Source organism: Anolis sagrei, chromosome 5, assembly GCF_037176765.1.
Source record: "Anolis sagrei isolate rAnoSag1 chromosome 5, rAnoSag1.mat, whole genome shotgun sequence".
Classification (NCBI taxonomy): domain Eukaryota; kingdom Metazoa; phylum Chordata; class Lepidosauria; order Squamata; family Dactyloidae; genus Anolis; species Anolis sagrei.
The window spans coordinates 26,681,843-26,693,878 of NC_090025.1; the positions used below are offsets into that span (position 1 = coordinate 26,681,843).

A 12,036-nucleotide genomic window follows, 5' to 3' on the forward strand; every position below is an offset into this window, starting at 1 on the left:
CTGAAATGCAATAAAGTTTCAAGATATTTATCCCAACATGATTATATTGTATTCTTTATACAAAGGTCACCACAGTAAGATATAAAAATAATTTGACTTTTATTACAATGTAGATGTCATTATAAAGTTCCTAGTGCAAACTCCTACATTAAAGAAATGCAACATAATGTTACGCTTATAGAATTACTCCTCAGTTGTGCTATGCCAAATTGCAATGTTTGAATCAAATTTTTCATAGTATGTATATTAAAAACAAGAAATATTAATGATGTGCTTAGCGAACAGAAAACCTCGAACGTACACATTTGTTGCTCGAGTGTGAAGAGGAATCATTATGCTGACGAGTTTTATTCTTCCCTTGAGAAGACTGCTCTCCTAAGAAAGAGAAGGGTCAATTCATTAGACATAACAACATAATGACATCAGGTTTTAATGACATCAGAGTTTAATTGCAAACACAGGTAAACATTTTTGGGGGAGGGGGAGTTTACAATTTTCAGAATAACCCAGTTGGCCAGTAAGCTTTCCCAAAACAGCCACAGATAATTCCCCAAATTGTCTGGATGTGAATGGAACATCATATTTGGCTCCAGAAAATGGGACACATTGTAGCCCATGTGGGGTTTTGTGGAGCCAGAAAGGACCCCCTGACTCCACATGAGTGCCCTGCCTTAGAGAAAGATGAATGTGACTAAAAAAAGAAGCATCCAAGCAAAATTTGGAGGCAGAACAGCCTTTCCTTTTAGCCCTGTTTAACTGAAAAACGCAATATCACAGAACTCAAGGCAAAAGTGGATTTAAAACTTATGAAAAAGCATATGAGCTGGAAATGTATTAAAAACTTTCAAAAATCCAGCGGTGAAAAGTATATTAAATACAAATTGAATTAGCTCGAATGTGAAAAGGAAGAGAAAAATCAGGTTCCTCAAGTGGTTATGACTCAGAGGCTTTCCAGATATAATATGTGATGCCTGCAACATTGTTCAGTAATGAGTTTATTGAGCTTTTCTTTTTCCTGAAAAAGAAGAACTTTTAGCCAGGGTGGAAGATGTGGAACTTTCCAAGATGACTTGGAAGCTCTCTCTTTCTCTCTTTAAAAGGCAGCATGCAAATATTACTTGTTGGAAAGGGGACTTTTAACTGTCATAAGTAACATTTTCAAGTCTTGGAACAGTGACACTGTGCACTTTCAGTACACATAGGTCAACTATTTAGGCCAAGGGAACTGGTAAAATCTGATGTTTTGTTTCATGCAGAACAATATTTTTAAAACCCAGTTTCCACTTCTTGCTAACTTCAGGCAACAGTTGTTAATAAGCAAGTATAGCTTACCAGTTTCTGGAGATGTTGTCTTAACAGAGATAAGTTTCACATTCTCTTTATCTGATGGGGCTCTGTTAGGACATACCAAAATGCCAACATTAAAAGAGTAATGAATGCCAAGGGGAACATTTCTGAAAGAGGAACATTTCTAATCTAGAGGTGGGATGTAATCAACTGTGGTTTGAGTCCAGCTGAAACAGTTTTCCTCTCAGACTGCAGACTTTTTTCCCTCCCTTTTGTCATAGATCCCAATTGTGCTATCTGATTGCTGATCTCCTTTCACGGAAAATTTGCTTGGCTTCCATGCTGGGCAAAAATATCCTATTCTTCCTCAGCAGTGCATCACAGAATCATATCACAGAATCACAGAATCAGAAGAGACCATGAGGACCATCCTGTCCAAACTAATTCTACTCCCACATTACCATCCAACCTCATATTAAGAACTTCCAAAGAAGGAGAGTTTGTTACACACCAAGACACTGGAACAGTTCTTACCATCAGGAAGTTCTCCCAAATGTTTAGATGAAATCTCTTTTTCTTTAGTTTGAAGCAATTGCTCGATGCCTTAGTCCAGTGGTTCTCAACCTGTGGGTCCCCAGATGTTTTGATCTTCAACTCCCTGAAATACTATCAGCTGGTAAACTGGCTGGGATTTTTGGGAGTTGTAGGCCAAAATATCTTGGGACCCACAGGTTGAGAACCACTGCCTTAGTCTTTGGTGCAGCACTAAACAAGATCTCTCCCTCCTCAGTATGACACCCTTTCAAGATATTTAAATATGGCTATCATATCATCTCTTGACATTATCTTCTCCAGGATAAATATACCTAACACCTTCAAGCACAGCTTCCTGATCTTTTGCCACTTTGGTCACCCTTCTTTGGACACCTTCCAGCTTGTCAATATTCTTCTTGAATTGTGGTGTCCAGAAATGGGCAGTGTATTCCAGGTGGGTAGAACAGAATGGCACTATTGCTTCCTTCGATCTAGACACTATACTCCTATTGATGCAACCAGGAATTGCATTGGCTTTTTAAGCTGCTGCATCACATTGTTTTTTGCATACTATGTTTTTATGCACAAGAGATGACAGAAGACTCTCCCTCCAGCAAGGATGCCAAGCAAACTATAGATGGAAGAGTAGATGGATAGCTCTGTTCCTTCCCAAGCAGGTAGCTGCATTTCCATGCTGGGAAAAAGAGAAACCATTTCCTCAGTACCAAGCATGTCTCCTCTGTCCCAGCACAGGAATGGAATTAGGTTGCTGAAAGGAACAGGTTGATTTCTTCTTCCTCCAACTAAGCCAATGCATCTTGGCTAGGGATGTAAATCTTCGCTTATCCCATTCTTTTCAGCTGGAATGCATATTTTAAAAATTCTTTCCCCATTAGATAATACTATAAGAGTTTTTGCCGCATTGTCAGAGCCTTTACATACTTTTGTGAAAAAACTGCTTTTAAGGCTCCTACAGTTGTGCAGAAAATGGTATTTTGTGTCAAACGCCCTGATTCCTGTGTTTTTCACTATTTTCCCTCAAATGGTTGGATTGGATAAATATTTCACACAAAAAATCCTGAAATGAAGGAAACTTAATTTTCTTTATGAAGGCATTTCTATAGGTTGAGCTACTGTTTCTTATTTGAGGCAACACAAATCACAAGTATCCTTTACAAGTAATATTGACTTTGATGTAAGTCTTAGTTTAGGCAGGCTTACTCTAAGGGAAGAAAGCATTTTCAGGGAGGATTAACAGACTGCACTTGACCTTCCTATAAAGATGCATTTTCTAGGTGAATATTGTGTATGGAACTATAAACAGCAACTGCATTCCCTAGATTGTACAGGGATATAGTGCAGTTTGGCAAAAACATTACCCTAGCTGAAATAAAGGCCAACCTGAGCACATTTGAAACTCTATTTGGAAGACCCTGCTTTAAATGATTGCCTTTTTGGATTCATCCCAGTACTTCCAATATCTTCCAGAGGTAACTGAAGGTGCTATAAAGGGAGCTGAACATGTTATGGTTTTTATGGATGACAGTTTGGTATCTGGGTCAACAGTAGGGAAATATGTTGAAATCTTCAAGGTAGTCCATCTGGACTTTATTAAGTCTAGATTTAACGGAGTCAAATGAAACTTCTGCTCACACAAAATTGAATTTTTGGAGCAGAAGAGAAAGGAGGGCAGAGTAAATACAAGTCAAGATAACATATGGTCTGTTGGAGAAGTGCAAACACCTCCTTCTGTTCCAGAACTTTGGGATATCTTGGCAAGAATAAACTTACTGGGATGGTAACTGCCAAATTTGTTTTGATTGCTAGAGCCATTGCATGAGTTATGGAAGAGCGATATTGCTTGAACCAGAGACTGTTTTCAGAGGAATGAAAGAAATAAATCCTCTGAGCTGTCACAGTGCTGAAACTTTATGATCCAAATGAGACCAAACTGTGAGTACAGTCACCAACTGCATTGCCACAGGATGTCTACTGTTACAATTAAGATTGTGTGCAGATGGTTCTTAGCATCATCCACCTTTTTTTTGTGGACAGAAACTTTCAGAGAAAGGAGAAATGTTTTAGATTTCCAAGAGATTTTGTGAAAACTTAGTCTGAGATAGAAATAATAATTTAGGGAGAAAATGTGCTTTAACAAAGGTAATGAAAAACAAAAAGAAGGCAAAAAAGATTGTTTATGTAGTGAAATATAAAACTATTAGGATTGTGAACAAAATGAGATATCAGCAAGCTGCACTTTGAGCCATGTGATGGCAAATAGTAATATAAGGGCCCCTTGGTGGTGCAGTGGGTTAAACCTTAATGGTGCAGTGGCACTGAGCCATGGCAATTAAAGTGGTATCAAAATACAATAATTCTTCAGTGTAAATGCACCCAAAGTCTACTTCCTCAGAGGCACGGAGTGAAATACCTAGGAGCAGATCTTTATAGGCAGACTGTGTGTGAATAGCTATGGAAATGCATGACTTGTGGGTATGGTGAGGTGGTGACAACTCCAGTATTAATTATGGTAGCTGGGGGGGGGGGGGGGGGAGAGGGAGACAGATGTTGCTTAAAGTTAGAATGAGTTGATAACAATATGAATGATTGGGGCTGTGGTTAGCACAGCGGGTTAAACTGCATGCTATAGGAAATCTTGCCAATTAGAAAATAGGTAGTTCAAGCCATGGGTTGAGGTGAGCTCCCACCGTCAGTCCTACCTTCTGCTGACACAGCAGTTGGAAAACAGCAATGTGAGTAGATAAATAGGTACCACTGTGGAGGGGAGGTAAAAGACACCCTGAAGACATTCCGGCAATTCAATCAAGAAGGCATCTATGGACAAGAAGCTCCTCAGCATGGAAAAATGGCAGCACCTCCCCATGCCTGAGTTGAGCATAGACTCCAGATGTCGGAAATGAAAAAGAGGGAAGCCTTGCCTCTTTCTATGTATTGTCTGTCTTTGTGAATTGTATAACGACATTGAATGTTTGCCATATATATATTCTGTAGTCTGCTCTGAGTATCCTTGGAGTGATAAGAGCAGAATATAAATAAAGATGATGATGATGATGATGATGATGATTATTATTATTATTGAAAAAATATTGGACTGAAGTGTGATGTCAACTGGGAAGCAGAAAGGAGTCATGAAGCATTGGCTAAAAGGATTCTCATGAAGCTGGGATGTTAACTGGTAACATGATACATGCAGTGTGCCAAGAGACCACCATCTCTGTTCAACCCACTGTTGGTAGACTGGCGTTCATTGATATATTCCAATTCTGCTGTTTCACCTTCCAATCTTCCTCAGAAAACCATTAGGAAAAGTGTATACAGAAGGACAGAAGGAAAGGGGCACAACTTACTGTTCAGTTCCATTTTCTTGCCTCTCTGAAAAGAAAACAAGCAGATTGTCTTGTCATTCCATCATGATATATTGGGGAATTATCTTTTCATACCCTTTCCCCCTGAACAGAAAAAAACTCTCCATGTCTAGTTTAAAGCACATTTACATTTTTTTTTTAAAAAAAATGCAAACTAAGAGTATAAAAGTACTCTACACTGAACATAAGATTAAAAAAAAAATCAAAGCACCCGCACAGAAAAATCCCTGTCAGTTCAAAGTATTTTGTATCGAAAATGATAACACACAGTATAATGATAATGAATATTTAAAATACAGTTTTTTAAACAAAATAAAATTAAATATATACCAGGAGTTGTCTTCAAGCATATTTTGTACAAAGCCATCAGAAGGAAAATAACGAGGGATATTACTATCAAGGCGATGATGACTGGCAAAAGAATACCTGCATGTAACAGAGAAAATTTATTCATTCACAATGTCTACTTTACATGCTTTTTCAGAGATAAAATTAAATATCAAAAAGCTAAATTTCAATGCTTTTTGGACCACTATCAACAGCAAGGGAAGGATAATTTAGAACTGGACCTATTGTTAGGCCTAGTGAAGCAACTGACTCAACTGAGTATTTCATCTATTTACTTTTTCTGAAGCATAGAGCTATGTATGCCCATTTGGCATTCCCTAAATTAACTTGCCACTTTCAGGTGTTTATTCCACTGCTCTTGTTAGAATGAGGTTCATCAGCCAGTTCACTTCTGAACATGACTGGAGAAGGGTAACACATCTTGACTTTTCCCCCAAGCAGCAAAATATCTTTTTTGGGGGGAAGTGGGGTCAATTGTGTTTCAACCCCATCAACTCTGGGTTGCATACATGAATATAATTCAACATTAGGTTGCTAGAGGTCAGGCATTCTAATAGTCCAATTTAGACCTAAAATTACTATTGTTATGATATGGGAAATGAGAGACCCTTGCTGCTAATTTAGTGCAAATCATCCCGATTTTAGGGCAAACAGGTCAAAGACCTCACTCTCCTTTCTGCCCACCCACTCCTTATTTGTAGCAAGAGAAGACCCGCAAATGGCTAGATTTTCTATATTCCCGTATGACCACTAAGTGGCAGGCTTACAGCCTTTATGAGAGAAGATACCTGTTTCTCTCTTTACATCCAAAGTACGCTGTAGGAAATAGATGTACCATATAAAATTTGCATTCATTCCCTCTCTATATATACACATACACACACAGTATATCTTCCCAAGTGGCATAATTCATTCCACATTTGAGTTAGGAATGGCATTACCCCAGCAAAGATCAATAGCACATTAGCAACATATTTATTTATTTATCTATTTATTTATATATTTACTTCACTTGTATACTGCTTTTCTCACCTTGGAGCGAGGGGTGGGTTCAAAGCTATTACCAACTTATTTATGGCAAAATTTAACGTCTCACATACACATAAACCCTAATATAGAGCAACATATGGCTTGTTCTTGATGGGCGATGGCATTGCAATGATCTGTTGCACTGGTTTTGGTGTGCAGCAGCAGTGTTCGGAAGGGGGATAGTAGAAACAGCCATTTTGGTCAGAAGAGAAACTACTCTGCCAGATGTGTAACCTGTCCAGGACTTTAGCAGAGCATCTTTCTCTTCCAACATTGGTGCTATTTGCTGCTGGACCCGCTACCATAACAATACAGTAAGTGGCCTTGTCCCAATTTGGTCTTGTCCCAATTTTTTAACAAGGAGACATTAATGTTTTATGCTTTTATTGATGTTGTTATGGTTTTTATGATATGTTAATGTTTTAATTCTATTTATGGTACTGTGGGCATTGAATTTTGCCCTGTAAACCGCCTTGAGTTGCCTGTGGGCTGAGAAAGGTGGTATACAAATACAGTAAATAAATAATAAATAAGCAAGAAGGGGGCATGCATCATGTGGACACTATGAGGCAGATTCTTGGATGCCCTGGTTTAAATTGCCCATGTAGATATGTCCCTAGAGGCTCCTTTCACATGGCACAGTTATAGCACTATTTCCCACTGTAACTTCCATAGCAAGATCTTTTGGAATTTTGGGAATGAAGGGAGGGGTATTTCCGATTCTGTGCCAGGATTGCATACAATGTGCCATTGCAGTTGAAATGGAATATAGAACTATAACTGTGAAGTGTGAATGTCACTGACTTTCCTACTTTGATGAGATGCAGTATGTTTCTATATACAGCAAATATTTAAAGTTGCAAATTTTATGTAAATTGGTAATGGATGGGGTGATCCGTAATTGTCCACCCTGCTGGAAAATCTCATTACTGAAGGCAGCTTATCAACTGGATAAAGAAATAAATACTAACTTATACTGAATTACTTTTAATTATTTTGGCATGTTTGTCATGTCTCCTTTTTGCATAAGAAATATATTTCAGTTGGTTTTGTAAACCGTGTGGAAATATCCTCACAATTTGGGATCACAGCAAGTCAAGCAGAAAGATTTTAAACACCTTCACATGCGGACAGCCTGAAAGCAACCTTTGTGGAAATCAAGTACTAAAACATACCTACACAGAATATACCAAATAGAAATATTCTGTGTAGGCATATTCTGTTCACTTATGCTTCATATACAGTCAGGGGTATAATTATGGGGTGCAGAATAAAGAAGTTGGCATTTCATAGAAAGTTTCCCCTTCATCTGTGAAATCTTCCTTCAGCACCCAAATTTGTAGTATATTGAAGTTACTTAAAAACTTCAACGGCACATTGAGAAATACAAGAAAAAAGTGGGGACAAAATTACCAAGGTAATGAGGACACAGCAAAAAAAAAAAAAAAAAGCTGTGAAAATATTTCATTTTTTCAATCTCAGCAATGCTAGAAATTCAAGAAGTAAGAAGGTTCCATGGGAAGGCCCAGAATTATTATTGTGGGGAGGTGTCCTCATTTTGGCCTCCCCTTATAGATATACCATTAAGTGTAGCACCCAAATGTTTGTGACTCTAAAACAGGAATGGGAAAACTTTCTAACTTGGGGGCCACATGGTGGGCTAGAGCAGGGTGGGCGAGGTGGGAGGAAAGGGGTTCTCCCCAACCCCCTCCCTATCCTTTCCTCCCCTTCCTCTTCTTTTTCAGAGGCAGAAAGTGAAGGAAAGATGGGAAATGTTTGAATCCTGAAAAGGTTGGTATTGGTCAGGATGAGATGGTGGACAGGAGATAAAAAGTGTATCAATTAGAACCCATATTCCCTACTTCTGATATAGAATCCTAGAGTCCTAGAGTTGGAAGAGACCCCCAAAGGCCATCCAGTCCAACCCACTGCCATGCAGGAAGGCACAATCAAAGCACTCCTGATAGACAACCTCTGCAGAAAAGCCTCCAGAGAAGGAGACTCCACCACACTCTGAGGCAGCCTATGCCACTCTCCAGGAAGTTCTTCCTAATCTTTTCAGTCGCATCTCTTTCCCTGCCATTTGAAACCATTGCTGTTTTATGCTCTGGTATCTAGAGCAGCAGAAAGCCAGTTTTCCCCCTCCTCCTCATTGGGACACCTTTTAAAATCTTGAAATATGTTCCCTCTCTATCTTCTCTTCTCCCAGCTAAACATCCCCCAGGAGTAAAGGAAGAAGAACGAGTGTAAGAGAAGGATGGAAGGAAGGGTGGAAAGGAATGGAGGGAGGGGAGGGAAGACAGAGAGAAGGAAGGAAAGGTAGGATGGTGAGAGAGAGGAGGGCCTGGGAAAAGAGTCCAAGAGGCTGCATCCAGTCCCCAGGCCTGGGTTTGCCCATACCTGCTCTAAAAGATTACAAAAAAACACCAGAAGGCAGCATACTCCAAATGCCTTGCCCATACCCTGCTAAATGTTGTTGTTGTTGTTGTTGTTGTTGTTGTTGTTGTTGTTGTTGTTATTATTATTATTATTATTATTATTATTATTCAAACTTGTCCTTCTGTCTGTCAGGGTGATGTGGTTATGTCTGTTCACACATATCACACTGACCTCAATCCTCAGGAAGAATTCTGCAGCTTGAAGAGGAAAGCGATGTCAGTCTGAGCTCATTATATCCTGTTCTCCCATTTGGAAAGGGCTAGACAGGCGGGCAGATTACGTTTCTAGTCCAGCAGTCCCTGACAAGGCTGACAATTTCATTCCAGCCACTACCTTCCAGCCAAACAGCTTGTAAAAGCAATGAATGGGGAACTGAGAGGACATATAGGACACATGGAATTTACTCACTGCTGTACGAAGAATCATCCTTTGCACCGCTATCTATAAGGAGGAAAAAGTAGAGATATTCTCACAAATATATGAATGAATGGACACATATTCAGCATAACATCTGTGCATCCCTCATACATATATATATATCTTTATAGATTGAAAACCTTATACACAAAGTTGATAAAACATCACTTCACGACACCATGTCTGTCTTGGGGTTGCATCACGTTTGAATTGTGACTGGATCATCTTGTTTCATTCGTGAGAAAAACCCATCAATTAAGCCAATATCGCTGTTGTTTTGCCAATACTTCTTTTGCAATAATTTCCTTCAGCTCTGATATTGCAAAGCAGAGGAAGGTCTCGCAAGAATAACAGTATTGTGTGGCTGTGCAGTTGCAGCAAAATAGGAGGAAATACAGTGTGCATGTTGAACAGGGTGGACAGGAAGCAGGTTTTACAGAAGACCGATCATGGGAAATCACATCAACAGAGTGACAGCATAGTGCAAAGGCAGTGAGGAGTTCCAATAATTGTATGTTTCTATTTGCTTAAAGAGCAGGAATGCCACGAGGCAGCAGTCTGGTGTGATAAAGTCCTAAGATGAGCAGCTGTGGAAAGGGTTCAGTCCAGAGTCATTCCCCCTTATGCCATTGGCCACATGGGAATCAAACTGCTACATTAAAACATAAGCTTTAAGTCATTTTGGAAAGGGACAGAACACACCAGATTTACTCACCAGTAGGAGATGGATCCTCCCTTTTTTCATTATCTGTGGTATCTATAAGAAAGACATGAAAATACACATCATTCACTGGAATATTTTCTGCTTTTCAGAAATTACATTTGGTACTTGAACATAATGGTCTGAAGGCACCGGAACACAATAGTACCTTTCTTCTCTCCTTCAGTACCACCACACTCCAAATAGCAAGACTGAGATTCTGAGTGCAAATGCTGCTGTCTTTCTCTCTCTCTCTCCCCCCCCCTTCCCCCCACTGTGCAGATTTTTATGTTAATCCAGGAGCAGGCACTATATAGTCCAATGACACATTCAAATGTGCAAACTCTCTTCCTCCGAATTAGCCTTGCCTTAAGGAAACCTGTACACCTAGGACAAATAAAGTTCAACCTTCACACTGGAGCTTCACACACGAGGCCTACCTCACACTGTGGGGCCTAATAACACTAAGGTCTATTTTACCACAGTGAGGCTTACTACCACTGAGGCTTTTTCTCCCACTGAGGTGTCCTCTCACACAGAGAGGCTTCTCTCACACTGAGAGCTCTCTCAAATTGTGGCGTTACTAAGCAACAGGCACACCTGCTTATATTGAACTACAGCTTTTGCGGCGTCATTGCATCCATTTAGACCTTTCAGTGCTTAACTCATATTTTTGTAATTAAAAATACCTAGTTATTTTTTTTAATATTTCTGATATGACCTTCATACTTGGTCATTGGCCATGTTGACTGATACCAATGGAAACTTGATTCTAACAATTCTGGAAGCCCATAGTTTGCCTGTGATATCTAAGCCAAAGGGAAATATCTAAATCCCAAAAGGAAATAACCTTTAGGTTAGGAACCAATCCAATTAGAGCAATTCAAATATTAATTGATTCCACTTAAATCTGACCTAATTACACTCCATGTCAACTTTTGGTTTTATGCCAGTTAAATAGTGTTTGCTACATAGAGATTTAAACTGGGTTGAAATAAGGTATCTGAACTTCACATTTTATATGTTAAGCAATCTCTCTCCTTTTCTAATAAAATTAATCTTTTAACACTAGCACAAGGTCTACCGATCCTTTTCAGAGGTTTTCTTATAGTCTGCTTCAAAATTATTGCTGTTCTCATTAAAAGTAGATCTTTTATTCCTGGTCCAGGTGCAAATTTATTGAGTTAATGTTCGGCTTATATTGGTTAGCAATATTCTGCCTGTCTGCCTTGTCATGTTCATTCTGTCAAAAACAGTCTAACCTTCATTATTGTGTTACTTGAACTTTTCCACATGCTTAGACAGTTTCGACTGACTGAAATTTTTGATTTTTTTAGTGTAAAAAATGCTTTTGCCCCCTTTTGCTTTCTTTTTCTCCTTCTGTTCATTTTCCCTTGTCCACTCCAATCTTTTGGGGAAAAACATTTGTTATTGAAAAGATATATACTTTTTTCTGAAATGATGGAATTTATTCTCAAATTTGCATGCTGCTCCCTAAATTTGTAGGGGAATACATTTGCTATTTATTTTTTTAAAAAAACAACCTACAATTGCAAGTATATAGTACACACTTGCATTAACAAATAGAGCAACAAATCAGTATTTGTTTGAACCTGTAAATGTATTTTATTTTGAGTATATAATTATTATTTATAGTTGCCCCTCTATAGCCACAAAATTTTCATCCACAGATTTAATCATTCATGGCTTGAAAATATTTTGAAAAATCTGGAAGGAAAATCTTGATTTTGCCATGTTATACAAGGAATACCATTCTAGTACACCTTTGTACAGTAGACTCTTAGTTAACTGGTATAGAGATTGGTAGATGTCAGATAAATGTAGTTTTGGGTTGCTTGAGAGCTATTATTAAAATAGGTCTACCTTCTACTATAC

At 38.7% G+C, this 12,036-nt stretch overlaps 1 protein-coding gene across 1 annotated transcript in view; it reads right to left on the reverse strand.

Moving 5' to 3' along the window:
• Window positions 1-259: 259 nt before the first annotated feature.
• Window positions 260-12,036, reverse strand: part of EMCN (endomucin) — a 50,825-nt gene continuing 39,048 nt past the window's right edge. The window contains exons 8-13 of the mRNA XM_067468612.1: window positions 10,156-10,197; window positions 9,432-9,464; window positions 5,538-5,633; window positions 5,190-5,214; window positions 1,333-1,394; window positions 260-375 (exon numbers count right to left, since the gene is read on the reverse strand). Of these exons, the coding sequence (XP_067324713.1) occupies window positions 275-375; window positions 1,333-1,394; window positions 5,190-5,214; window positions 5,538-5,633; window positions 9,432-9,464; window positions 10,156-10,197 (359 nt within the window). The 3' untranslated portion in view covers window positions 260-274. The remainder of the gene's footprint in view (window positions 376-1,332; window positions 1,395-5,189; window positions 5,215-5,537; window positions 5,634-9,431; window positions 9,465-10,155; window positions 10,198-12,036) is intronic.